This window comes from Acanthaster planci, linkage group LG07 (genome assembly GCF_054643075.1).
Source record: "Acanthaster planci isolate LZ-2023a linkage group LG07, COTS_SCS, whole genome shotgun sequence".
Taxonomy (NCBI): Eukaryota; Metazoa; Echinodermata; class Asteroidea; order Valvatida; family Acanthasteridae; genus Acanthaster; species Acanthaster planci.
Window position 1 is genome coordinate 1,616,477 of NC_141783.1, and position 27,831 is coordinate 1,644,307.

General features: G+C 41.3%; 1 protein-coding gene across 1 annotated transcript; it reads right to left on the bottom strand.

Annotated features, from left to right (window-relative positions):
- Positions 1-1,440: 1,440 nt before the first annotated feature.
- On the bottom strand, positions 1,441-27,831 carry LOC110979729 (BTB/POZ domain-containing protein KCTD5-like). The gene is made up of 6 exons (XM_022235774.2): positions 27,567-27,831; positions 17,443-17,551; positions 16,536-16,627; positions 15,327-15,422; positions 11,390-11,515; positions 1,441-11,091 (listed from the first exon to the last, which is right to left on the bottom strand). Exons 1-6 carry the CDS (start codon positions 27,792-27,794, stop codon positions 11,047-11,049), a joined length of 696 nt encoding a protein of 231 aa, XP_022091466.1. The 5' UTR covers positions 27,795-27,831; the 3' UTR covers positions 1,441-11,046.

Sequence of the window (27,831 nt, forward strand, 5' to 3'; positions counted from 1 at the left end):
GAAAGACACTTGATGTCACACTTGGTAATAAAAGAATGTTTATCATGTTTGCAAAGGAAAAAAAACCGGAAATTAATTGGAAAAAAATCCAATGATCGACATTCTGAACCAGTAGCATTAGAGCGTGTTGCTTACTGGTTACTGTTTTGAAGTTCTGTCGTCCTGGCCCAATCACAATTGTGGACGCGTATGCTCACCTGGACCCATACAGTTGAATAAGGCAACCTGCTCCAGAATCCTAGTAAAGTTGTGGACATCGAGACAGCAAATTAAAAACAGGCATGAAACTTGAACTTTGACCAAAATGAGGAAATTCCAGTCATTACAAGACTTTATGTTGTGTTTTGTAAAACGAGGAAAGCCGCTCATCCGAGGAAAAGTTGCATGCCTGTAAAAAAAAGTACTTTGTATTTTCTGTCCGAATGAAAGAAACTCCAGGTCAAAATGAAAAAAAGCAGGAAGTTCTGAAGAAAACAGGATTTCTACCTTAACTGTTGATGACGCCGGTAAGATCAATGCTCCAAATACTCGGCTCCTAAGGTCAAGAATGGAAAGATTTGCGCAATCATATTTCTGGCTAGTTATTGCGTTGCTCGTCTCGCTCCGTTTTTCAATCGTTTCCCCCCCCCAAGTTACTACTGGCTCCCGACTGCTTTTTTTGAATATATTTAAATCGATCAATCTTCACTTACTGGACTAGGACATAATTCTTGATGAAAGTTGATGTGCACAAAGGCTTGGCCTACTTTCACGATTTCTGTTACTGTTCATAAGCAGTTCACTTGCTCTCACAGTGAAATTAATGTTCAGGATAATGCTGCTTATTCCCGGGTAAGACTTGGAGTGGGGTTGTCAAAAACTGTATGCTATGATGTCCTGCAAAACCACCCAGAAGTTGACATGAATTTCTTTTCAGTGGTAACTTTTGATACTGTGTCATGTAGTTTACTTTTGAGTTGCCAAAATGTGGTCTGCAGTTCAAATGTCTTAAACAGTAGCATCATTCCTTTGTTCAAATGAACCGTTACAAAAGCAATCTTTTGTTACAATGTTCTTCTTACTTGAGAGCCAACCTCAACTCCACAAGGAATCCTTGTGTTCATGATCTGCTCCAAAGATGTTCTTCTCAGAACAATTGGGATATTCGTGATTTCTTGGAAATATTTCCTGAATTGTTTTTTTTTTTCACTCCTGATGGCATCATGAGCCTCCTTAATTTTTGCATTTTCAGCTGTCCTTTTCTTTCTGCACGTGGGATGCTAGCTACTCACTGCAGAAGCTGTATGACAATATAACTTCTTTTTGAATATTTGGAATCACGACCGGAGGCAATTTCGTATGAGGGATGAAAGGAGGAAACTTAACTGCACAAAAAATTCCAAACCTCTAAATGGGACTTTAGAAAGGACTGTTGCTAACTCGGCAAGTCAGACACCCAGGTTCTTTTGAAACCATCTTCCTGTTTTAATACATTTAGTTTGTTTTCATATCAAACTCCAAACTCCAATGCTGATTACATATAATTGGTATAAAATAATGAAATGGCACGTGAAATTGCATTACAAAATAAAGACATCGTACTAAAACCTAAATCCAGTTTCTAACTCAATTCTCAACAAGAAAATTATCCTTTTTAACAAAAGTGGGACAATTGAATTTTTCTTAACCTTGTGGGTGAAATTAAAGTTAACTATGCAAGACAATGTTTTGTTTTGGTTGGGGTGGGCACTTTAAAATAGCTGATAGTTATGAAAAATACACTACCACATCCTAAACAAATCATATTTACGCTCTATGCATACTGATGACAAGTTTTGAAAAAGGGCAAATTTGCTAAAGATCATTCTCCAATCGTATATGGCCTAATCGATCCAACCAACCATCCAGCCATCCAAACATGAAAGATACAATTCACACATTTTCCTGTGCAGTTCTTGTAGTTTTAAACTTTACAGTCACAATGTTATTGCCAAATTTTCAAATGATTGCATTCGAACCGTAATCGTAATCTTCACATCCTATGTACCACAGTGATGACAACAAAATCTGAACTGACGGACAACTGTAAAGGCTGGTTCACACCAGAGGTAAATGTGACAGTGAAACATATTTGACATCACGAAAGATTCGTAGCAAAGTTTTGCTCGACATGAAAAGTGTTCAACTTCAGCAAATTAGCAGCGTGAATATTTGATCTTATCACGACTTCACATTTCTGTTTGCTTTCTTACCAAGTATGAAGTGGCCTTAACTACATGTACGAACAGAGCTCTGTTGCCAGTACAAAATACATGTATCAGCGATGATGACATGTCCGTGATGAACACTACAAATGCTCATCTTCGACAAAGTATCACACCAGGGAATCGAATGATGCCCTTGGAAGTCCGAGTACATCTTTGTTTGCATTCCAGAGAGGGAAATGATTGTCCCTAGAAGCCTTGTGCCCGACAACTGAAATTTCAAGAGCTCTTTCCCTTTTCTGAATGCGCACACTGCCCAATTTTAACTGGCAGATGTGGTACATCTTTTCGCATGCTCCACACTAAAATATCAGCCCACTATGAGCACAGTAAACTTTGGTAAATTAAACACCTCAAAATTACACAATGTGGAACTGTCTAGGGGGAACAAATGACTTCTTTCTGGATATCTCTGTTTTCAAATGTCAGAAGGATAAAGAGTTCTGAACTCTCTTGATTCTGAACATTAGGGAGACATTTGTGTGTTTTCTACACATTATGTAGGGAATTAATGTATGGCCTGGCTACAAATTACGCTGTTATGATTGCTGTACATGTAAACTACAACGAGAAAATGAAGGAAAGCACTATACACTGTACAACGATGCAGCTTTTCTAGAAAAAAAAAATCTCAGTGTAGTGCAAAACTTGTTCAACGGACATGGTCGTGAATCAACGGTGCTACTCTACATAAGCTTGCACGCATCCGCTCTTGCCAGCGAGCAAATGCAAAAAGCTTGACGCTGATTGGTTGATAATAAACGTAGAAGCAAAGGGACCGGGGAATTCAAGCCCGCAGACTCAATCGTTACCACGCATTAACTCATGTCTATACCCAAGCAGACAAGGGGGCTTGACTGCAAATGCACAAGTTTTACGACCTTACGAAAAAAACTGGGGGGTGGGGGGAGGGGAGAACTTTGACACAAAAATCAGATTAACCAAGGTTAGAAACCAGTACACAGATGATCCTATACATGGACATTCATGTGTATAGCTTGTACAATAAAAGCACCATAGAGCTATATTAATTACTAGAGCACTAACTTTTCATTCTCGGCGCAGAGAAAATTTGACTCCGTCCTGGGTGCACACATTTTGAATCCGTGTGCCTGCTTATAAAATGTTCAAAATCAAATAGGACGAATATCAAATTATGTACTCTAAATGCAATGCGCATTGGGTACTGCGAAAGTCTGAGTGAAAAAATCACGACAAAATTATCTGCAGCTCACACGTGCATGTTTACGTTGTTTACGCAGAGCAAAATGAAACGTTGAATAACTGATTGTGCATTAGTTTGTTTGCGTAATGGCTTTGTTGATGTATCGTTTCAGAATGCAGATGCAAATATGCAAATAGTTGTACAAAAGCTGTCCAAAACTTGGAGTTTCCATAGGTTTGTGCACAAACATGGACGCACCCAGCAGGCAGCACTTTGTACATGAATCAGTGCTCTAGTTTTTATATTGCTTTACGGTAGGCACACACTCCAAGGAATACACCACCTCAAAGTTAAGAATGTGTGGGACATGCACGTGTATGAAAAGCACAGCATCATCTCTGCAATGCCTTATTTAAGTCACTGGCTTTGATAATGGGGTGTGTGTGTTGAAATGGAAATTATACCTGAACGTGTAACATTAACTTTTACATGAAACATCACTAAATATAAAAATTCTATCTAATAAACTATGTACATTCTGAACTTTTCAAAGGATACATTATAACTTATGGAATAATTGCATGAGTGTTATCAAACTTAAAGTATTTACATTCTGCAGTCTGAGAAGTGGTTTCAAAAATCACAGGGAAAAATCCTGGAATTTTGTTTTAATTACTAAATGCCCATGGCTGGTCCTCTCTGCAAATCCGACTCTCAGTGACTATCATAAAAGTTGCGCTAGAATTTTAAACTTCACTTAATTGCGCATGCACTGAGAATGCTGTTTAACAAAAAGATCTAAAACTTAGTCAGGTAACATTTCCTGTTCCCCGGCAAATGTATCTTCATGTCAAGCAACAAGTTCTTCCCAGTCGAGTCAATCTCTGGAAATACAAAGCTTATACAAACAAGCACTTAAATGTGAAACTTACTGTTGTTTCAAAAGAGAAAACTCAGCCCCGACTAACCTATGATGATGCACTTGAAAGCGAGGAATATTCTGATCTCATTTGTCTCAGGCAACCTGATCAGGCAATAAGACTTCTGGAGCGTTTACATTCAGAATGTCAGAAATTAAACAAAGCACAATAGTTGTGACTATTGGAGGCGAGAAAGAACAGAGCATGATGTGTGATGACGGATCACCTTTGAAAAACAGTGCAGCAAAATTTTATAGGCTCCATATGCAAGCAGCGGCACATGCTGACACGTACACAGAACCCTTGGTAAGATGACACCCCACTCCTTGTAAGTTCCCAGAGCACACAACTCAACAATGCAAGACCCATCATGTCTATCACTTCCAGGCCTCTCCATTCAATGACTTAATGGAAGGACTCAGAACCTGCCTGCATGTTCTTTACTCCTGTTAAGGAAAACAAGTACATGCGCACTGACTCCCACATGTGCACGAAATAGCAGTGCTCTTGGACTGTTTATCCGTAGCACTGTGCCTCTTGACTACAAGTACCAGCATGGAGCCTGCAATGTACAATACGGGCGATTCAAACATTCAAGTATTCTGTGCACAGCACAGTTAGTGAATGACACTTTGTTGACTACATGTATTTATCCCATAATGCACTGTGAAAAGGCCTCTCCATGATAACCTCTTGGTGGCGCACTGCATTGTGAATCACCCGTATTCCGATGCCTTTAAAGTATTTTGAAATTTGTAAACTTAGTCATTTGGCATGGCACTTTTGCGTACAACAATGAACACTACAAACAGACAAATCATAGACAGACCCAATGCTTATTCATCAACTGAAAAGGTAAAATACAAATTATTGGCTGCTTCATATCTAATGAAAAAGAATTTACAAAATGACTTAAAAACTGCCAGAGATAAAGCAAATGAAACCATCAAAACACTCCTTGAGACTTTTAAACAAAGTACATGAAAGTTATCCCAATAGGAAAATCCACATATCCACGTACTACCCTCTAAAAGCAAATTTCTTTCTCTGCTATTGCAAACAAGTACATGCATACTCAGGGAAAAAACACCCCAGCAATGGTGTGGTTGAGCCTTGGCCCTAGCCATAGCTAACAGCAGCTAAGCTGAAGTCTGTATAGTCCAGATCTACATGCAGCATCTGAAGTGCAAAGAACAAGTCAGCTTCAAACGAGCTGGGGCTTCTGGCTTACACTTGACCTGGAACTACAGCATACTTTTCCAAAGTCCAGCCCCTCCAAGATCTTTGAAAATCACCCAAAATTTGGAACATTTCATGTCAAAGCTGCTGGTCCTTAGGCTTAATACCTACTGGCAGTGGAAGTACAAAGAATCTGCCTGTAGCAATATTGTAGTGGAGACCACTTACGACCTTCACCAGACCACACAAAACCAGTACAAGACCAATACAAGACTTCCAGTCTGAATTCAAGCCACAAGCTATTCAAATGAACTGCAACAAAACCATTCCTTTGTCATTGTTCAGACTATAACTTGTGACTGGTCTTGTGACTGGTCTTGTGTATGGTCTTGTGACTGGTCTTGTGTATGGTCTTGTGATGGTTTCGACGACAGCACTGGCCTTTAGTTCCTAGACAGTGGTAAATGTGACCAGCTCTAGAAAAATGGGTAATAAGTCGCCAGATTCAGGTGATGAGTTTTTGATATGGTTGGATGTATCAAAAGCTACAATTGATAATAACCCCTGTAGTGCACTGCATTCCGGAGATATGTAGACATTTGCATATCCACATTTTCGTGGTCAATAAAAGCATGTTTCAAGAAAAAGCTTATAAAGTGTAGCGCTTGGAAACACAATGCTGTGTAGGATTTTTTTTAATGATCAATTTTTCATCTTTATTCATCAGTATCCATGTTTGTAGACACAAATTCTGAAAATATAAATATTATAGAAGCTATTAAAAGGAAAAAACACAAAATCACATTTTCAAAGAAATTTTGCCCTCTTCAAACGGAACAGGCCATTTCGTGTTTTGGCATGGCGCGACTTAGTACCCTTTTTTGCAGAGCGGGTCACAAATGTGCGAATAGAAGGATTAAGAAACACTGCGTAGGAAACCGAAACTCACATCTGTACTCTGCCAGTGTATGGGTCCAAGACCGCATCAACGGTTTAATGAAGTACTAATGAAGTACTTCAGTCTTCATACTCTCCCTTGTTTGTGCCATAACTGGCCCCATAGCTCAGGGGCTAAAATAGCTCTCAAGTCTAGTTTGTGGTATAACTGGGACTCAGATAAGAACGTGGCCGCAACAATGACAACATATTGGAAGAGTCAACCCTCGCAGACTGTTTCTCTTTTGAACCAAAATTTATATATATGTACACTCCCACATTCACTCCTTCTCTATTGACATAAAACAAAGTTTGAAAGAAAATTGCACCACAAATAAACACGTTATATCTTACTTTCTTACAGGTGGAAAAAAAAATATTCTTAAAGTCACAGAGAGGAGTTTTGATAAAAAACTAGAAATAATACAACAAAGTGAAATTTTTAATAGCTGTTGCCATGTTAATGCATGTACATTCGTTTAAAGACAGCTAAGTGATGAAAAAGATTGTCTTATATGCTTTGACAATTCCATCTGTCAAAAGCACCAGAGAATCAAACAGTAAAAAATGTCAAGAGAGAGGGGCGTTTTTCATCTCCGGGCTCTAAGACATTGTTTCTGGCTTCCAAATTCGGTCTTTTGATTGGCACAAAAACACTTGTACTGTACAGTAGAATCCACAGTCGCAATGTGTTGAAATTTTTCAGAAAATAACTTTCATTTTTATTGAGTTTATATACACCAAGTTCCAGTTTGAATATGCACAACTGCTTAACGGTCCTCTCTTCTGATCTTGAACAATTATCAAAACTACATGGACCTGTTGTAAAAACCAACCCCCCGTCCCCCCAAAAAATTTAAACTGGTCTAATACCGTACATGTTGGGGTTGGGGATGGTCGTGCAATGCATCGGCTGACCGAGTCCCCCTAGACAAATTACACGTACACTGAATCTGGCTGCAGTACCACACGGTTCCAAGGGGCTTATCCCCTGTTCAAAAAAAAAAAAAAAGCCATCTATTTCAAGGAACTTGAGTGCCATTTTCTATTACATTTCAGCATTCATTGCTTTCTGGTGCCTGCTACCTTTTTGTGCACATTCAGTTGCACTTCCAAACAGTTGATCCTCAGTACTCTGGCGTTCTTGCAGGTCCTTGACATTTAAATTATGGAAACTGGTATGCACATGTCATCCATGTCAAGCCCTCACTTGGCTGAGGAAATCACATACAAACAGTGCCCTCAAAGAAACTAGAGCAAGGCCCCAATCCACGCAAATTGGACCCAAAGCCTTTCCATACAATACCCACATAAATCCTGTGTCATCAGACTGGTGGATGGTTGATCACATGCCACGGAATTAGTCATTCTATTCCACGGGACCCGTTGAATAGAATTCCATTTCACTTGACTGGTTCCCAGCCCTATTTCATATATTTTCATTCCCAGTAAGAAAGAGGAAAATGCTGTAGGGATGGGAACCAGTCAAACTCTGCTCGGTACCACCAGTGGGTAGTGCTTTGGACTCGAATCTGTTTCACTAAATGGCCAACGTTAATACGTGTGGGTCGTTTTTCTGACAGTAGTGGATTTACGCAGGTATAGTATAAAATTGTTTCACATTCATACAGTGTTAAGAATAATTTTGTGAGGTGACAGATGAAATGAAATTCTAATTTCATCTGTCACCTCATGAAATTAATCTTACCATTGCACTCATAAACCTTCACTATATAATATCCGACTAATGAAAATTAATTTACTGCATGTGTTGAAGGACCAAGTGTGAGTTAGTTGACGCCCGTTCAAGGCAGATACACAGACAACATAATGTAAGTCCACCATACTGGCAAACACATGCACACAAAACACAGTCTTACCCAAAAAAATCTATGATCTACAAAAGTATGGCACAAAATTTGTTTACTGCATAGTAATGAAACAACATCGTTGACGGTAGTGAAGCCTCTCAGAATTCTATCCATTAGTAGCAGTCCAGCTACATTACATCATACGCGGGTCAGGCTGACAGAAGTTACATGTAAAACGACGCAAAGAAATCAAATGTATTTCCTGAACTGGCCAATGTGTCCAACAACCGTGTCCAACAAACATACCATACATTAATTTCAATCATGTTTCCTTTTTCTGTTTGTGCGCGCAGGGGGAAGACAAAACTGATTTCACTTCCCTTTCAATCTTGAGTCCAGTAAGATCACTGTAAGAGTGCCGTCAACAAACTGGAATGTGTGATATGTGTGTGTGTGGAGGTAATGGTGTGACTAGAATTCCAGCATTTTGTGCACGCGTACAGTGTGGTCCCTATGCAGATGATCTAGCTTGCAGCTGCATGGTTGGACAAGAGACTAATTAACGGGACACCCAGCAAGCTCAGTCAAAATATAAGCAATTAAATCTGACGGTGATTTGAGTTAAACTTTCTCTTCCAGGAAAATGAACACAGCTGTGGTATCCGTTACATGCACGTGTTTAGGCTTTTTCCCAATAGTTCCACATGAGGGCAAAAACCTCGTTTTGGAACACGCACTGTGTGACAGACGAGTCAACAATTCAAATAATGGATTTCGGAATAGTCACCTTTTTTTATCTGTGTCTCGCAAAGCTGAATGCAATTTGAGGGTTGCAAATGGATTAGACATTGGGGCAAACATCTGCAAGACTGAAGACTGACAAAACCAGCGCACTCATAGGTACTGTAGCTTGCCATGCACAGGGCAAAGTCTGACTTTGACAAAGTCTGAACAATGTACGAGTACATACATTGCTTTCCAGTTGTAAATGAGCAGGTCTTTTCAAAGAAATTTTCACAGGGTGGGCAAGTGTCATGCTGGCAAATTGTGGCACAGATGTAGTACGCTTCGTGGTACAGGTATCTTTGAATTTAAAGAGGTCAGATTGTACTGGCAAATGGCCTCCCTTGTCAGGAGTGCCCAAATGTTTGCCACGTTGGTTGTGCAGTCTGATAATATTTACTTGAATGTGTAGGCAAAGCCCAAACCCTCCAAGTACCGGTACTTTGCATGTTGAAATGCCTGTATGTACACCAGTGAAAAGAACACTACTAACTTACTTGGTAATCCGAATGATCAACTGAGCAGGGCTGTGTAACTCAATAGGACTTGTCAAATGTCCTGACTGCGTGCACCCAAAAAAAAACCCGGTCAACTTTGAAACTTTGGAGGATTTTTTCCCTTCTACATTTCCAACACCTTAGGCACTTGTTATCGATCCTGGCCAGCCAACTTGCAATGATAGATACAGATCAGCGTCTACAGGTTTCTTTATCGCCACAGACTGAGACAGGAGGCAGGAGAAAGTCCTGAAAAAATACGTGTCTTAGCCAGAAGTAACAGCCGATATGCTTACAGGCATGAGGGAAAGTAGAAGAAAAAGTATGCATGTAAATTTTTTTTTTTTAACTTTTTTGAACTTTTTGGAACTTTATTTGAGACAAGCCACACTTGAAAGAAGCAATTTATTCTGAGGAATACTGCATCCTAGTGAAAGAGGGCAAATGTCAGATGTGTGTTTGGAATTCATAAGACAGGAGCGAGGTTGCTGGTGCAGCACACATGCACATTTTCATTAACCCCAACCCCCAAGTTGGCCTGCAGGACTCTACAAAATGTAGTATTCTGAGCCTGAAGGACTTAGCCCTACAAATTACTACTTCTGGCTAGGGCACTTCCACTATTGCTTGTACAGAGAACAATAAAGTCATGTCCTCTTACAAGTGACAGTGCTGTGTGCTCCGTTCTACTACTAAGTAGTAATCTTAGTATTATGTACATGTTGGGTTAAAGTTCAAGAAATTCATAAACCTGTATATTCAGCAAAACCCAACATTTGGATTTGAAAGGTTTCTGATGACTTTATGGGCCTTGAGCTGGACCGAGAGAGGGTGCTTTTTTCTGAGCAACGGAGGCTCCTTTGGTCAGAACTGAACTTCGCAGGTTCACGAAAACTAGGAAATGCATGCGTTACGGTCTCATCGCTACCAACAATTTGAACACTCCTGACCAACATGGATCTTTTCAGCCAACTGAGGGGGGGCTTCTGCTCAAGGCGGATAGTGGCAGAACACACTACAGCATGTGGACTACATTTGTCACAAAAGCTACGGTTCGCATTCCGTTCCTGCTACAAAAAAGAGCGACCAATCTTATACTTTGTAAATACAATGTATATTTCATTAAAGAAACTAGGGCGAACAGGATTCGTTGGTGCTCCACCAAAAGAGCTCTTCAGCTGTCCACGTACGCATTGGTAAGAGCCCCAAGTTCTAAATATCCCTGGGTCTGAGGCAGTAGAAACAGTACATGCCACGTGGCTAGAAATCACACCCAATGCAGACTTAGGAAAAAGACAAGGCCACTCATAAAGATTTACAAATCTACTTAGCTAGTGAAGAAAAACATGAAGCTATTTGTGTGCTGTCTCCCATCCAAAGGAGAAAGAAAAATGCACGTGGCAAGCCACGTTGGAGTCCCCCAAGACCAAAACCAAAGAAAAAAAAAATGAAGGAGTTGCACATCTTAACTAAGGCTGAGTGAAGCTGACCTCTTGATCCCTGTCTGTTGTTCTATGATCTGTGGTCACGCAACCGGAATGCCCGTTCCTGAAGTATCTGCAAGAGGCAGAAAAAAGAAATCTATAAATGTAGCCACAGAGAAAAAAAGAAGACGGAAGACTTTTAGGAATAAGTCTTGAGTACTTGAGTGTGGATGAAGATGTGCATGCGTTGATATCTGAAGATGTACATGTACAGTACATGTGTTGAAATCGCTCACAGAGTTCAACATCAATGGGAGAACTCTTCCCTAACTGTCAATTAAACATTTAGAAGCAGCAATTACAATTTACATGTAGGCACATCCTGAATAGACAACCCTCGCCCTACAAAATCAGAAAAACGCTCAACCAACCTTTGCTTTGTCCGTGTGTTCTGCCATGTTGACCCCGTCTGTGTTATTTAGCTCCTTGGATACAACACACAGAAACTCGCCCTGGTCTTCGTTGCCATAGTTATAAGATGACCCAATGTTTATCAGCTAAAAATCACAAACGACAAGAATAGGAAACAGAGAGTAAAACATGATGACCATACTGAAACAAAAATGAAAGTGCCCACTCGTGTATATCTGGGTCAATGTAGGTCAGTTTCAGTTTGATCTGGGTTAATTATTCAATATGTCATTATGTGTGGTGCATGTCCTCTACATGTATATGCACATGTGAGGACATATGCACTAGCTTGTGTTGCAGTCAAGCTTGGTTTAGTCCCTTTGACTAATATCGGTCCCCTAAGGATCCTTTGTTTCATTTAGGAGGCACTAAGCCCACTGAGGGACAAAGTCATGCCGGGCAGAAGTTTTCAAACTAAAATATCCCTTGTCATGCACGTCATGTTCCTCTCCATACACACTAGCCAAAACAACCAATGAATGAAAGCACACTCGGACACATGTAAGTATACCACGTATGAGCGATTGAATAATTTACAGTGGACAGCGGTAATCGAGTCTTGTGGGTCAAAATGTGATGTGCTGTCCAACAGAACTCCTTGTTGCCATCCTGATGAGGCTGTCCCACAATCTCATGAGGTAGGCTCCAAACAGAGAAGGCAAAAGCATCTGTCCTACCGCAGGAAGAGCCAGTGACAAGGTCATCTCCTTCCAGAGAGGCTCTTCAAGACATGAGTGCCCATACTCTGGCTTCTCCTGTGGTTGTTAATGCCTGTTTTAGCTCAGCAGGTTGCACAGATTTCAAAAGAGACAGAGGCTAGAGGCAGGTCTATAGAGCCTGTATTCAGATTCTTTACGCCCGTCTTGTCTCTTCTGCCAAACAAAGAACCCATGCTTGGGGTGCTTTCATAAAACCTACAGTTCTCTTCTGGATCAGTAACCTCTCCCCAGCTCTATCGGTGGCAGACATTGAAGCCAAAAGAGAACACTCCCACAGAGTTTCTGCGGAGAGACTTCCACACGGCCACACTACCCCCTGGATCCAGATGGAAGACCACCATCTGAAAGGTACGAGCTCTCCACCCTACTTCCTTTGAGGTGGAGTTCACAAGAGAAGACAGAGGTGGGGTATCTTGAAGGATATCTGAGAGTCCATCGCTTTCTCTCAAGTCAAGCCCCCCCAGACTAAGATCAGGAGGCTGCGTTGGTCTCGTCTTTCTTCCACATGTGATCATCACACTGCACTGGAGTGAAGACTACATTCCATTTGAAGTCCTTGAGGTATTTTTTCACTTTTAGATTAAATTCCAGTATAAGGCAAGTGGCAGATTGATTTATTATTTAGGTCATTACACATATATCAATAGTAGCAGGGGTCGAAAGTAACCTTTTTTCCCTGGTAGCCAGCGGGATCAGTGCTTCCAAATTTTCACTGGTCCTGCTGAAAGTGTGGTGGTGCCACACCAGAACTGAACACGCAGCCGCATTGAGCAATCCTTGTTACGGGGCAGGCTGCGACAAATTGTTTTTTTTTAGTTTGCCCGATTGGGCAGGCCATGCCATAAATTTGTTTGCCCTAAATAGGATCACCACTTGCCCAAGATTTCTCAGAATCCATGATTATTATGATTTTAACTTAGGCCTACTGTAATACATGCAGTCCTTTATTAGGCCCCCGAACAGTTGTGCTTTGCCTCTCAAAAATAGAATCGGTGGGTAAGAATTTTTTTTGTTGGGAGGGCAATATTTGTGCTGATTGAATGGCATCAATGGTGATGATAGCTTCCAAAATTATCTTAAAAACTGATGAACACCTGTCTTAATCTATGTAAAAATTGCTAGAAGCAAAATATGCTAGAAGCAGTGATGACTGAGGCACACTGTACACGTACTGCCTACAGACAGCATATAGCTGGAGAGCACCTTTTCTTGAACTCCTCTACACTGGGATCAAGGTTGAGATAACTTCCCCATCTGCATGAACTCTGAGTTGAATACCAACATGAACATGTATTGCAATGATGCACCTTGAAGGGAAGTCCAGTTGACCTATGTTTCCCACAGTCAAGTACCGGTAATGATATCAAGAGGGCAGAGCTTCAGGAAGGAAATATGGGTTGTTTCTCCATGTATCTGAGGCTCAAAGTGGGCTTTGACACCAGTCAAGAAGTGTGAAAAGGGTGTCGACTATTGCTTTTAACCGTATCGGTTGCCATCTCAAACAGACCTAGTATTCAAAGACTACATGTACATGTAACTTACCCGTACATGTACTAGTACACACAGAGAGGCATACAGGATTTAAACATTCTGTACATTACACCAAATTTGACAACTCATTTTGAGTTTCCTGGAATGGTTGGGTGTTGGGTTTTCCAGATGGCTCTGTGCACCTTCCGCATTCCTATGCAAATGCCCAAGTACACATCTACATGTATGTGCATGCAGTAAATTGGTGGGAAACACTCAAGATTGGAAACTTGTACCAACTACTGTGATTGCAGTGTGAAGTTCTTCAGTAGATGTACGTTACATGTGCATGGAAGCATATGGCATTACTTTTTCCCTCTTCCCCGATGGACCAATACATGCCCATATGGTGCAGAGTGCCTGTTGTTTATGACACTGCAAGAAAGTTTCCTGTTTGATGACCGGGGCACGACAGGAAATTTACAGATTTTTGGGCTCAAACGATATGCCACTCGTGCCATGAAGTGCATAGGAACAGCGCGCAAGCACATGTGGCACACCGCACGCAAACTGTCAGCAACACTGCTACATGCACATTGTGCATGCTCTCCAACTTCCTGGCGGTTAAAAAAATCCTCATGTTAAGGGAAGCACTTCAAGCCAGGGGCACGATGTACATGTATAAGGCATGAAAGGGCTCTGAAGAGGTGGACAGGATGACCAAATGTACTACTTTCTTACTGTCCTAGCAGTACAGTTGTGCACTATACACTTAAGAATATGAACCCTAGTCACTCTGAATGCGTGGTAAATTACTTGAACTGTAGAATAATGATAGTAGGCTATGTTGGTTATTTACATGTAGTTCTGTGTGCCTGGTGCACCAAGAAAGTTAATTCTCGAAAGCACTGAATAAAAAAGGGACACAGTGCCCCCCTCCCAAAAATAAACAAACAACCAAATATCCTCTAAAAGTTCCGAATCAGTCTCTGACTTCAGTAGAACCCGTGTGTGAAACACGGGCAAATCTATCTCTACTTGCGACACTGTTTCCATCAAAAGTGATGAAATAATTTCTGAATTTGGTGGAGAAAAATATTACCATTTGCTCAGGTAATAACGAACAGTTGCCAAAAAATATTTCCAGAAATTCAGGACTGCATTCATATTGTCTGATAAGATCCAAGAGAATAGTCAGAGATAGATCACTTAACGTCTTGGCCGTGAATCATCCGTCCGCAATGATTCACGCTGGCTTCCTTTCAAATTCAAAGCACCTGTTCCCCGATTCTCTTTAGCTCTCAAAATCTGATGATCCAGACTTCTGTCCACCCTTTCAGCAATGCAATTCACACACCGTGCGAATGGTGCCTTTTAACCCTAACCGCCAAACATTTTGTTTGGCTTACACTAAACAGTACTACAAAATACTAAGCAATAGTCTGAGCCTGAAGGACCTAGCGCTACAGATTACTACTTCTGGCTAGGTTACTTCCATTGTTACTTGTACAGAGAACAATAAAGCCATGCATTCATAGTGCCACAGCACTGTATGGTACATTGTCTTTTCTATTTTAACTTATGGCTTCAGAGAACAATAAGGTCATGTCCTCTTACAAGCGACAGGACTGAATACTACATTTTATTACAACTAGTAATTCATAGTACTATGTAGGGTTAGGGTTAAATTGTAGAATGAAAGTCCTACCTGCTCAAACCTCCAGCCGTCAGACATTGTGGAGACCATCTGGGTTATTTCTTCCTCTTGGCATTGTAATACTCTGTACACGTGCTTTAATGAACCCTGTGCGAAGAGAACATTAAGAACAAAGTGACCGATACTTAGGGCTGTGCTGAATATCCGAATATTTGATCGATTGTCGAATATTTGAGTATCATTTTTCAAATTTGAATATTCGAATGCAAAATTCAAGAAAAGAAAAAGTTTTCTTTAGTTTTAAATGAGAAAAATTGCACTGTGGAAGCTTGTGTCAAGAAGATTCAAAGGAAGGTGTCAGAAATCTTATAACAATTTAAAAAGTAAATTATTCAATAACAATTTAAAGGAATAGAAATTTTCAACAGGGCAAGAAGTCTTTTTCATCTCTTAAATCTTGCTAAATCATGGTCGGAGATACTCCTAGATGTGAGAAGCTATTATATTAATCACAATGTACAATTATGCATGATATTGCAACTGATTTTGTATATGGTTTGTTCATCAACAATCTGCCGGTCCGTGTGACCACATATTTGGATATTTGATCAAATTGAAGGTCGAATATTTGAATAGTAAATTATTCAAATTGACTTAGCCCTACCAATACTGCACACGATATGATAGTGGGGGTGGGAGTCCAATGTGAGCTTACCTTACAGACTCCTCCCTAACAATTCCCTACATCAATGTTTATCAATGCACTAAATACATGTATATGTATGTAGACCCCTTCTCTCCTTCATGAATATTCATAAAATTCTAAATCCAGGCTGCTTATGGAGGTGTATGGAGGATTTTGGTGGATTGAGGATGAATGCTGATTTCAACATTGGAAGATTTTGGAGGATTGAGGATGAATGCAGTTTTTGAAGTTGAGCAATTGGAGGATTTTGGAGAATTTGAGGATGTGCCCTAGTAAAAAGGCCCTAGTGGTTTGGGGTTAAAGCAAGTACATGTACATGTGTATGTACATGTAATATCACTACATGTACATGTAGGTTTTGCAATGCATAAGCCATCTACGTGTATTAGGCCTACAAGTCAATGGGTTTTCAGGAACCTGTATCTTAACTCTCTGTACATACGTACAGTACAGTATGTGGATGACCACTGGTTTGATACATTTTGGTGGCAGTGCAAGAGCATTAGGTTAGATGCTGATACGTGTTCATGTATGTTCAATGCTGGTCCATTCACCTGTGCTGTGCGTGTGTCCCTGTCTCTTATTCTCTCCTTGACGGTCTTTATTAATGATGTAATGTTGTAAAATTCAGCTTCTTCTAAGACACCTGTTGAGAAAGAGGAGAAGTCATCGTTATGCATACATGTGCACGTAGCTATTTAATATTCAGAAATATCTCCGACGGTTTGACCGTGTCTTCACATTTGGTAATGCCCGCTGAGAAGTGATAATGCCGCTGCGTAAATCACGCCTTGGCGCCTGGATACGGGCGAGTTTAATTGATTCTAATTGGCCATGAGTCTGTGTGCACGAGGCTTGCCACGCGTCCGCCAAGTTCAAATGAGGAGATTCTTTTGGACAACTGTAAAATAAAATGAACTGGGGCATTCAGGAAGAATGAAAGTAAAATTCTACAACAAATCGTTGGAAATCCGTCAGACATCGACTTCTTTTGACACTCCGACTACACAAGGTACATGTATATTTATGAATGGGAACAAAATTGTACTTGGCCGGTATAAGACCAGCTCAGGAGAACGGACATGACTAATGCCCAAGCTGTAGGCGGGGGCATTATCAGTGTTCAGTCTCCTGAGCCGGTCTTAAACACTCATTTAAGAACGGGCAAGCAAATATTTATTCCCTTAACAGAAAGCTGAAAACGGCTTTTAAAATTCTCCTTAAACACGCGTTAAAAAATCACAAATTTCAAGTCAAAGTATGCACGTACACGTGTGTGCATGTACATAAAAATATCACCTGTGCATTAAGGAATAAAACACATGAAGTGAATCTACCCAGGGAATAACATACAAGCAGTGTGCAGCTGTTCACCATTCCTGGACAATAAGTGCCCTTAATGCAATACGTGCCTCGCGGCACCACAAACTTGCGTCTAATGGAGAACTTGTGAGTTCTTACCTTCCTCAGAGAGGTCTTTATTTAACACCAGCTTGCCGTGTCTCAGGTAGTTTAGGACAGGCCCAAAGTATGTCGGGTCACGGTCTATCAAATAGGCACCAGTGTCATCCTGCAACAAATGCGTGCCGGGAAGTTACTTTACCAATTTGCTCTTAATGTCAGTTTTGCCATTTAAACTTACAAGTAAATATTTCTTTTTTAAAAGTAGAGAGAATTAAGAAAAATTTCAGAGCCTGTGACATACAAGTGAGAGACAGTAATGACAGCAAACGTGATATGACAGAGGTTTGGGGTTTTTGCTTGTTGGGGGCACAGGTCCTGCAGCCACCGGTAGGGTTGGAGCAGGGTAAAGGCAGGGCCAAACAAGAGACGACAGTTGACGAAAAAGAGCACTTGGGCTGCTCTGCACCTTGTTAAAAAACTATAAAAATGAGTACGTTACCATGAACACATTTTCATCCAGCACATTTTCTACTGGACATGCACCGATACGCATGTTTGTATGCCTTATATGTACAGCTGTACAACCAAGACTTTCTAAACCACTTACAATTTCTTTTTTAATCTACGAAAATGAGCTCAAAATGGGTATCTGACACATGCTAAAATTTCTGATGGCACGACACAATATTATATCCTATATTCCAATGCACACCAATGACTGGATTTCTACTCATCTGAAAACCACTCATCCCCACATATTCTTAAATTATCAGAAATTTACTCTTCCGGTGTCTGGACATTTGGGACGCATCCCAGGCTCATCTGGCCGTTTGATTAGTTGTTTTAGACAACAGAAACGCAACAAAAAGAATGCAGCATGCATCGTAATGGAATTTCACACGTGGATTGACCTTCAAAGTCGACCAGCCCACACCATCAGCGCAATAAGTAGCGATTTTCATCAACAAAGCACAGTGTCTGTACATTGGCTTATTGTACTGGCTTCATGTATTTGTTTTCAAGTAACTTAGTCTATTAACAAGCGAGCTCTACACTGGTGTACAGTCTGTTTACATGTACCAGGTTCTGCTCGCACTTAACCTGAGATATTTTTTATCGTGCATGGTGGGGGCCGGGATAGAGAGTATTCATGGATGTTGTCAAGTTTCTAGTTTTTGGCTAAAGGAAGAACCTCTGTCAGTAATTGCTGACTGCCATCCCGCTTTGTACATCAGTATAGGCCTAACTTGTTCTTTGATTTGAAAAAGTGCCTAAAAGAATCATTTCTCTCTTTGCGGAGTCCGTAGCAATAGTGCTGAGGGAACAGTATCGGATATCTGGGAACTTGTTCAGGGACAGCACACAACTTTCTGCACTGTCCTTTGCACCCTTGCCCTTGTTTGTGCTAAGTTATTCAATTTGACTTTAAGTACACAGTATATACATGTATACACTTTTGGTGGGAGGGGGCAAATTTAAAAGCGAATGTGGCTTCAGGTTTATTTGACATGTTTATTTGGGGGAGAAAAAGTATCAATAGCCTTACTCATGGTCCCCAAATCCTAGCCCTTATTTCATGGTATTGTTTTCTCAGGGTTTGGGTACTAATATTTGATACATACATGAATATTCAAATAAAAATTTGATTAATATTAAAATGAAAATAAAACTGAAAAATCCATCGGGGAGAGGGAGGACAAGTTGTCCCCGTCCCCCGCTGGATACACCTCTGCATATGTAGAATGGTACATGTCCCCCGTTGCATAGACACCTACTCAATGTACTCATTAATGTGATGACCCCTTCCCTTCATTCCGTCTTTTCAACCAACTCCAACATTTTATGCATCTAAAGGTCCGTATGTGCATAATGAACAACCAGTTATTTCAAGGGGTCCGATATGATAAATACATGTATATAAAGCGCATTGCAAACAAGAACGTATCTACTTTCGGTCAGAATTTATGATACCTGTGATATTGGGGAGGGTGGTTTACCACTATACACTACGTACATGCTACGTGCATGTACCAATGCAAGTTTAAATCCAAAATATTTACATAAATGCCTCCATGTGGAAATCCGTGTACATGTACACATTTGTGCACATTAGGTACAATTTTGACAACAGTGGAGCAGGCACACACAAAACATGTAGACTGCAACCCGATAAAAATCAAATTGAGGTTGACATTTAAACACTGACTCCACCGTGTCCACCTGTCATGCCTGTCCGTGTGGGTGTACAGGCGGTCTTTGCTGGCGATGCTGAACTGATTGTTCTTACGCTCACGACCCGCAAAGAGACAGAAGCAAGCAGGAGTAAAAAAAGAAAATAAATTGTTGGTCACTATTGCTAAGGGCATGCTTTGACATTCTCTGTAAGCATGCGTCTCCGTGGTCCAAGCTCGAAGGAAAGGAAAACAAGAGAGTGTGTGGTCTTAACAGAGGGCTCAGAAGAAAAACTGTACACGGCACCTTGCATGAGACATGATGTACATGTACACGTGCATATACGACGCAGATTCACTGTGTGCTCTGAGGAAATAAGTACATGTACATGTATGTACATCAGTGGCCTAACTAGGGCTAAATGTCTGAAAGGGGGGGCCCAAAAGTGCACACATTTTTTTCAAGGGGGCACCACAAGAACGTATAGATGAACTCAACAGAGCTTATTCACAGATGTCAAATGGGGGCACCCAGGGGGGCATGAGCCCCCTAGTTAGGCCACTGAAGTGCATACAATACATGCTCATTGAGCATGTGTACATTGTACATATATACACATGGATAATAAGCCATTTGCGAGTTAAGTTTGAATAGAATCTGGTGCACTGTGTTATCTGATTGTACATAAACATAACAATTTGAATTCCCCAGACTAAGACCCTGTTTCTATACCTCGTGATTCGGGGCAGGCTTTCACATAGCGACCACCATCTCTGGAATGGACCGGTTTCATTGAGCCCTTCTTATCGATGGAAAACAGTGTATTGGTGTAAGGCGTCTCTTATGTAACTAAGCAAAAGCTTGCCCCGAATCACGAGGTATAGCAACAGTGGTTTTGGTAAGGAGAATTCAAGTTGTTATGTTCATGTGAATTTAAAGAACTTGGTGTATCAGATTTGGGTCAAAGTTAACTCATAAAAGGCTTATCGGATATTGCCTGATACATGCACTAAGGGCTGTGATCCTGTCATTCAGATCTTCAGTTCGTTTCGAACAGCATCAACATGTGTTCACAAGATCTGACATTGTAGGCGTTTCACAATAGTGCGCCTCCAAGAGTTTGCAATGCGCTGACTGATCACAGTGCGTGAAATCTGTCGACCCAATGCGCATTTGAATCGACAGATTTCACGCACTGTGATTGGTCAGCGCGTTGCAAACTCTTGGAGGCGCACTATCGTGAATCGCCCATATTGGTTGGCCTATTGGTTGTTGAAGACAGTACATGTACAAGTGCATGCCGGTGTACATACAGTAGGGATGTACATGTTCATGTGGATTATAGTACATGTACAATACTGTATGATAAAATCAAGCACAATGTGTTTCAGTGTGTGCACAAATGTGCTTCTGACCATGTTTGTACATTAAATGTACTGTGCACCGGCTAAAAATACATTTGATTTCATTCCAGATCTATGATTCAGCCTTCATGTAGTCACGATTACTGTGCTTTGCACTAGCCACAACGTCCCAACTTTACTTCCCAGGGAAAATGCATGGCACTGGATTTGGCTGAATCAGGATGTTTTGCCCTTGGAGTTGTATTGTGGTTAACCCTAACTTTCCTCAATCCTCCAAAATCCTTCGGGCGGTTTTGGAAGATTTTGGAGGATTAAGGGTGAATGGCAAAAGTGCATGGCTGATTGCGAAAGATGCCATATGTAAAGGTCGTGGATTAGACCTTGTGTTGTTTTGCTTAGTCAAGCACAAACTCAGCCCGATATTTCTTTTGAATCAACCGCACTGCTGAAGAATGCCTTTCGCACTGCCTCAACATAATGGCAGGAATTGCTGGAGGATTTTGAAGGATTGAGGCAGTAGGCACACCTCCAAAACAACATTTTCAAGAAATTTTGGAGGGATTGAGGCTGAATGCAATATGTTTGTGTTTGGAGGATTGAGGATGGTTCCTAGTAAAAAGACTAGGCAAGGAATGCTGGTCAAGAACGGTGCCCTGCTGAAAAGGAATGCTGGTCAAGAACGGTGCCCTGCTGACAAAGAATGCTGGTCAAGAACGGTGCCCTACTGACAAGGAATGCTGGTCAAGAACAGTGCCCTGCTGTTAAGGAATGCTGGTCAAGAACAGTGCCCTGCTGTCAACAAATGCTGGTCAAGAACAGTGCCCTGCTGTTAAGGAATGCTGGTCAAGAACGGTGCCCTGCTGACAAAGAATGCTGGTCAAGAACGGTGCCCTGCTGACAAAGAATGCTGGTCAAGAACAGTGCCCTGCTGTTAAGGAATGCTGGTCAAGAATGGTGCCCTGCCGACAAGGAATGCTGGTCAAGAACGGTGCCCTGCTGTCAACAAATGCTGGTCAAGAATGGTGCCCTGCCGACAAGGAATGCTGGTCAAGAACGGTGTCCTGGTGGCAAGGAATGCTGGTCAAGAACGGTGTCCTGGTGGCAAGGAATGCTGGTCAAGAACGGTGCCCTGCTGATAAGGAATGCTGGTCAAGAACGGTGCCCTGCTGAAAAGGAATGCTGGTCAAGAACAGTGCCCTACTGACAAGGAATGCTGGTCAAGAACAGTGCCCTGCTGTTGAGGAATGCTGGTCAAGAACAGTGCCCTACTGCCAGGGAATGCTGGTCAAGAACGGTTCTCTGCTAACAAGGAATGCTGGTCAAGAACAGGTCTCTGCTGACAAGGAATGCTGGTCAGGAACAGTGCCCTGCTGTTAAGGAATGCTGGTCAAGAACAGTGCCCTACTGACAAGGAATGCTGGTCAAGAACGGTGCCCTGCTGATAAGGAATGCTGGTCAAGAACGGTGCCCTGCTGTCAACAAATGCTGGTCAAGAACGGTTCTCTGCTAACAAGGAATGCTGGTCAAGAACAGGTCTCTGCTGACAAGGAATGCTGGTCAGGAACAGTGCCCTGCTGTTAAGGAATGCTGGTCAAGAACAGTGCCCTACTGACAAGGAATGCTGGTCAAGAACGGTGCCCTGCTGATAAGGAATGCTGGTCAAGAACGGTGCCCTACTGCCAGGGAATGCTGGTCAAGAACGGTGCCCTACTGCCAGGGAATGCTGGTCAAGAACGGTGCCCTACTGCCAGGGAATGCTGGTCAAGAACGGTGCCCTACTGACAAGGAATGCTGGTCAAGAACGGTGCCCTGCTGATAAGGAATGCTGGTCAAGAACGGTGCCCTACAGCCAGGGAATGCTGATCAACTCGTGCACATGCCAACTTGTACACGCCATGACTTGTACGATGACCATCTCGTACGGTGACCAACTTGTACGCCATCTAATGTTCATGCAAAATTGTACCATCACATGTAGTATGTACATGTACAACACCAGCAAGGATGTGCGCCATGGTGTTGCCCTTGCCTTCCATGTTGAATTGTCCCTCTAACTTGATACCAACCCAGTGTAGTAGAATATATCATGTGCTGCTGTATGTTACCAATACTATTTAATGATTCAACTTTCAACGACAAGCCACCATGGTAAAATATGTTGCTATGCCTAGGATTTATGTTTCTTGACTATTTGTATTTGTGAAATTCTAACTATCAACAGACATAAAAATTATGGTACTTTTCTTTGAAAATGGAGAAGTTCGTTTTCTAGAAAGAGACAGAGCAGCGTTTAATTCATCAGGCAAAAAGCACCTTCTTCTGATCTTGGACATCCTTAATGGCCGACTTCCAATTAAAATCTGGCAATGCGTCGAGTTGCAGCACTCAAGTTGGTTTGTGCAAGAGTTCATCAACGTACTGGGGCAAATGTGCAAGTTGGTCAGTATGTGAATGGGTTGATGTACAAGTGGAAAGAAATTCCTAACTCAGAGGCCACTAATTTTTCCCTGGAAAGTCAAACTGAGCAGTAAAAAACTGAGGAATTCGATGGGCTGTCAAGCGGTATCCGTATATTGCTCAAGTTGATCAAAACATGTTTGAGTGGGTCGGCATACAAGTTGGCATGCATGGGTACCAGTTGTCCTGTTCTAACGGGTGTCGGTCACTCGCCCCATTTCCAATTCACCCCAAACCACTTTGCCGTATTGTCACTTCACCCCATCCCCACAGTGCCCCGCCGCCATTCGCCCCATTTCCACTTTGCCCCAGCCATGGTTGATTGTGTACATGTATGGAAAATATGGCACAAACAAGGCACCTTTCTTGTGGCCCGGACCGGCACCACTTGACAATGGATTTCATCAGATTGGAATAATGAAAGAAACGATATCATTCCTTTTAATTTTTATCAAAAGTTTCCCCTGTATACCTAGTCCTCTATGGGTCCCTGCAAGTGTTCTTTTGCCATTACTTTTGTGAATCCATTTCCAAAGTTAACTTTTAACAACAAAAAGGTGGAAATGGGGTGAAGTGACAGTAACTTATTCTAACAAATGACACCTGAAGATTTGATAAACAACAGCATACGGTTAACCTCCCAAATCCCCACTCCTTTAATTTTGTACTGCCACGACTGGAGAAGCATTCCATATGCAGTCACCATGGCAACAATGTTGCCCTGCAATCCCTGCAGTGAGTTACTAGTCCTTCAAAGTCAAATCTAGGAGTGAACTATGGAGATATTCACTAAAAACAAAAGTTTTCAGACCTGTCTCATAGGGTTTGTGCATAGGGAATTCTTTTCTGATCCAGTTAGTGTACATGTAGGAACAGTGGGCAATCGTCGCACGGCCTCAATGCACAATTTACATACAGCCTCGTTTTCAGTTTTGTGCTGCAAGGGGACCCCTCCCCAAATCCATTCAGGTGATATATCATTTCTATTTTTACAAGCATGCAACCTATACGATGACTTAAAGCAGATGTCAGCCATCTTGGAAAAACGTTTCAAAGTTTGGAGAATATCCTGAGGTGCCCCTACAAAAATCACCACTATTTTTGCTGAAGGAAAGTATATTATCCATTTTTACCATAACTGTATCATTATTTGATTATTTGAAAGTTAACTCGTGAACAGTATTTTTTTAGGCCTACCATATTGCATGTCAACTGATGTTTCATGATTTCAATATGGATTGTGCATGTGTGAATGGGAAAATGACGAAAAAATATGATCTGGTTTTTCATCACAAATGATCAGTTTTATTATTTCAAACTGGATTTTACAGCCTAAGTATTATGTCTAGATATCAGAAAATATGATATTTGACGAAGATTGACATTGATATTGTCGATGATTTTGGATTGCTAAATGGTTCAACAGCATTCTAAAAAAGTTGTCTCCTACTTTGTTGCATACGTGACTGTAATGCCCCTTGTGATTGGCTGAAGGGCTGTATTTTGCTCGACAGTTTTTCTGTGACAGTTAAGCCTCGGTTGATTGTTATATTTTGGAAAACTTTAAGTTTGAAATGGAATTCATTAATACATGAAAAGTATAATTATTTAGTAGATAGAGAAATACTTTAAAGTAAATGATTATAAATTATAAATGATTATCAATTCCATACTCATGTACCATTGTTATGAGTATGAAAATACTTATTTTCTCCCTGGGTTCTGCCCAGGATGGTTTTAGTGCCGGCAGGACTATCTAAGTGGAGCGCCACCATCGTTTGGCGCGGAGCGTACCAGAAAATTTTTGGAATCTAAAAGCCCCCAGATGGCCGGAAACAGCACTTTCTGGGTGTTTTCAGCTGTGTATACACAGCCTAGAATTAGGGATCTCATGTCTGAAATTTCTGAAATTTAATAAAAAAATTGAAAATTTGTAATTTTAGTCAACTAGGACGAGGTGATAATTTTAGACGGGCAATTGAATTAGAAAAAAAGAGTAGAAATAAATATTGATTTTATTCTGTAAATCCCTTAAATATTGAATTACATGTAATTTCTATCTCTATGATGCCCATAATTTTTCATTGCTATTCAAATAATTTTTCATTTTTTGTGTGTTGAAAATAAGGCGAAACATGCAAAATCTTGGCGGAATATTTTCCTTATTTTCTTTGTACGAAAGTTCGTACAGTATGCATATGGGATAACGACATTCATAAATGTGTGCAGGGATTTTCTGAACAGTCATTTTAAAGTCTACATGAACATAATGTAGATTGGCCATTTGCTTTTCTGACACATCTGGCCATGTGTCACGTGCATACTGAACGCGTGTATCTTGCCATATGGAACTCGTTTACGGAAAAGGCAAAATCATGCTGTTACTTTTGAATAAAAAAATTGAGGAGTTAATATTTTCACCGTGGGATAAACAACAATTAACGAATGTGGTGCGATCGTTGGTTTAAAAAACGATCGCAGTGATCGTTTTATGCAACATCGAGCAGAAAATACATGCACCGAATGTTGCTAACCGTGGTCGGCGCGGCGAAAAACAGTCACGGTCGATTGTCAGTTTTGCAAGTACATGTAAAATTGTTTTTCTGCCAGATTTTTAAGTGTTTAAACGAAGTGTGAATGAGGTCATTTGCAATTTTGTCTTTCTGAAAGTTAAGCCAAATTTTCTTTTCAAGTTGTGGAACTGGGTAAAATGCGGAACTGGACAAACAACGCTGTACATCATGGAGAGGGGGTTTTCCGATCTTCGCGCACTGAGAGCGTTGCATATGCAAGCCTATGTGTGGCCTTCCAACCGATGGAAAGATTCGTTACCCACTGTACACGTGCATTGCGCGTAACAAAGCCTCCTATTGGTTCATGTTAATATTTGGTCCAAATATGTTGCATATGCACGTACGTGGGTGCGCAGACGATATGCATGGCAGTGCAAAGTGAAATTTACGAAGAAATTTCTTCACGATCTTCATATCTTCACGATCGATCCCTCGACCAAGATGCTATTTTATTTGGATTCTTATCGGGAATACGTGCCGGTCGGAAAAGTTGATTTGGCAGATTGTGGCGGTCGGCAATTCTGCGTGCCGGTCGGGCCCGACCGGCGCCGACCGGCAGCGGCAGATCCCTGTTCTCCATTGTAAGCATCTATCTTTTTATCTTTTAAAAAGGCCTTTGCCCCTAACCTTCCCCAACCACACAGAATTAAACAGTAATAAAGTGTTTAATTCCGTGGGGATAGGTCTGGTAGGGCCCAGACAGCTGCCTTTTGCATTGGGTTTGGCATACCTCAGAAAAACAAAGTCCAACAGCCTCTGCGCACAAAGTTCCATATGGGTGTTGAACTTTGTATGAATGGGGAAGGTTAGGGCTAGCAACCTTGGGGGGCTAGGGTTAACACTCGGGGAGAATATGCCACTATTGCTGTTTTAGTTCAGTTCCGAGGAAAAGTTGGATGCATTTCATTTGTAATCACACCCTACTTTTTTCCTTTTTAGTGTGTGAAAATTCAAATCATTACCATGCTAATTGTTATTGCTGGTCTTTTGGGGAATTTTCTGAGCTTTCCAATGACACCTCATTCATAAAAATTGATCATAAATCCGAAAATTACAAAATGTTTGGCGAGGCCCATTATTAGGTAGTTTTGGTCACAAAGCTGGATCTGTCAGTCTATTGCCTTAGTGTTAAGTCAGGTGAACAGAAATTAAGCCTAGGCTACTAGTTAGGCGTAATGAAAACTACCATAACTTTCATGTTTTTTGGTCCCATGGAGATGATCTTGTATCGGAAATAGCTTTTCGAGTGCTTTTTAGCAGTATCAGTTCGGTTGTTGTTCATTGATTTTTAATTTTTTGCCACATAGACCTCGGCCTAGCCTACCTACTTAAGTTAGGCCGCCGCCTGGAGAAAGGGATACATTTAGTACAATGTATACATGATGTAGGCCCTATGTAGTATGCTCCTGTATGTACAAAAGTAAGGTCTAATTTACTCGGACTACATGATACATGTAAATGGCCAATGGCGTGAAGTCAGGATGCTTCAGACTTTCCGTGATCCGGAACTTGCTGTCAATGTTGCTGTAGGCCTATCGAAATTAGACAAGCCTTGGACAAACGTGACGTACATGACGTAGGCTTGTCACAACAACAGTCATGACAGTGTACTCACCGTGTCTGAACTCAAGTCCGGGTCTTCTTGACACAATCTGCATAGAAAAGACTTGGGATCTCGACATAATGTCGTCCTCGTTGTCAGAAAATACGTCCCTCCAACATTTAACCGAACCCACTTCGCCTCAGCAGTGCTGGATTTCGGCATTTCTTGGACGCCGTTTAGCCGAGTCACTTCTGTTTCCATTTCGTGATTGTTCTCACAGCCTGTCCCTCCGGTAGCCATTTTGTAATTGTACGGGTTTGTTGTGTGCCGCCCTCTA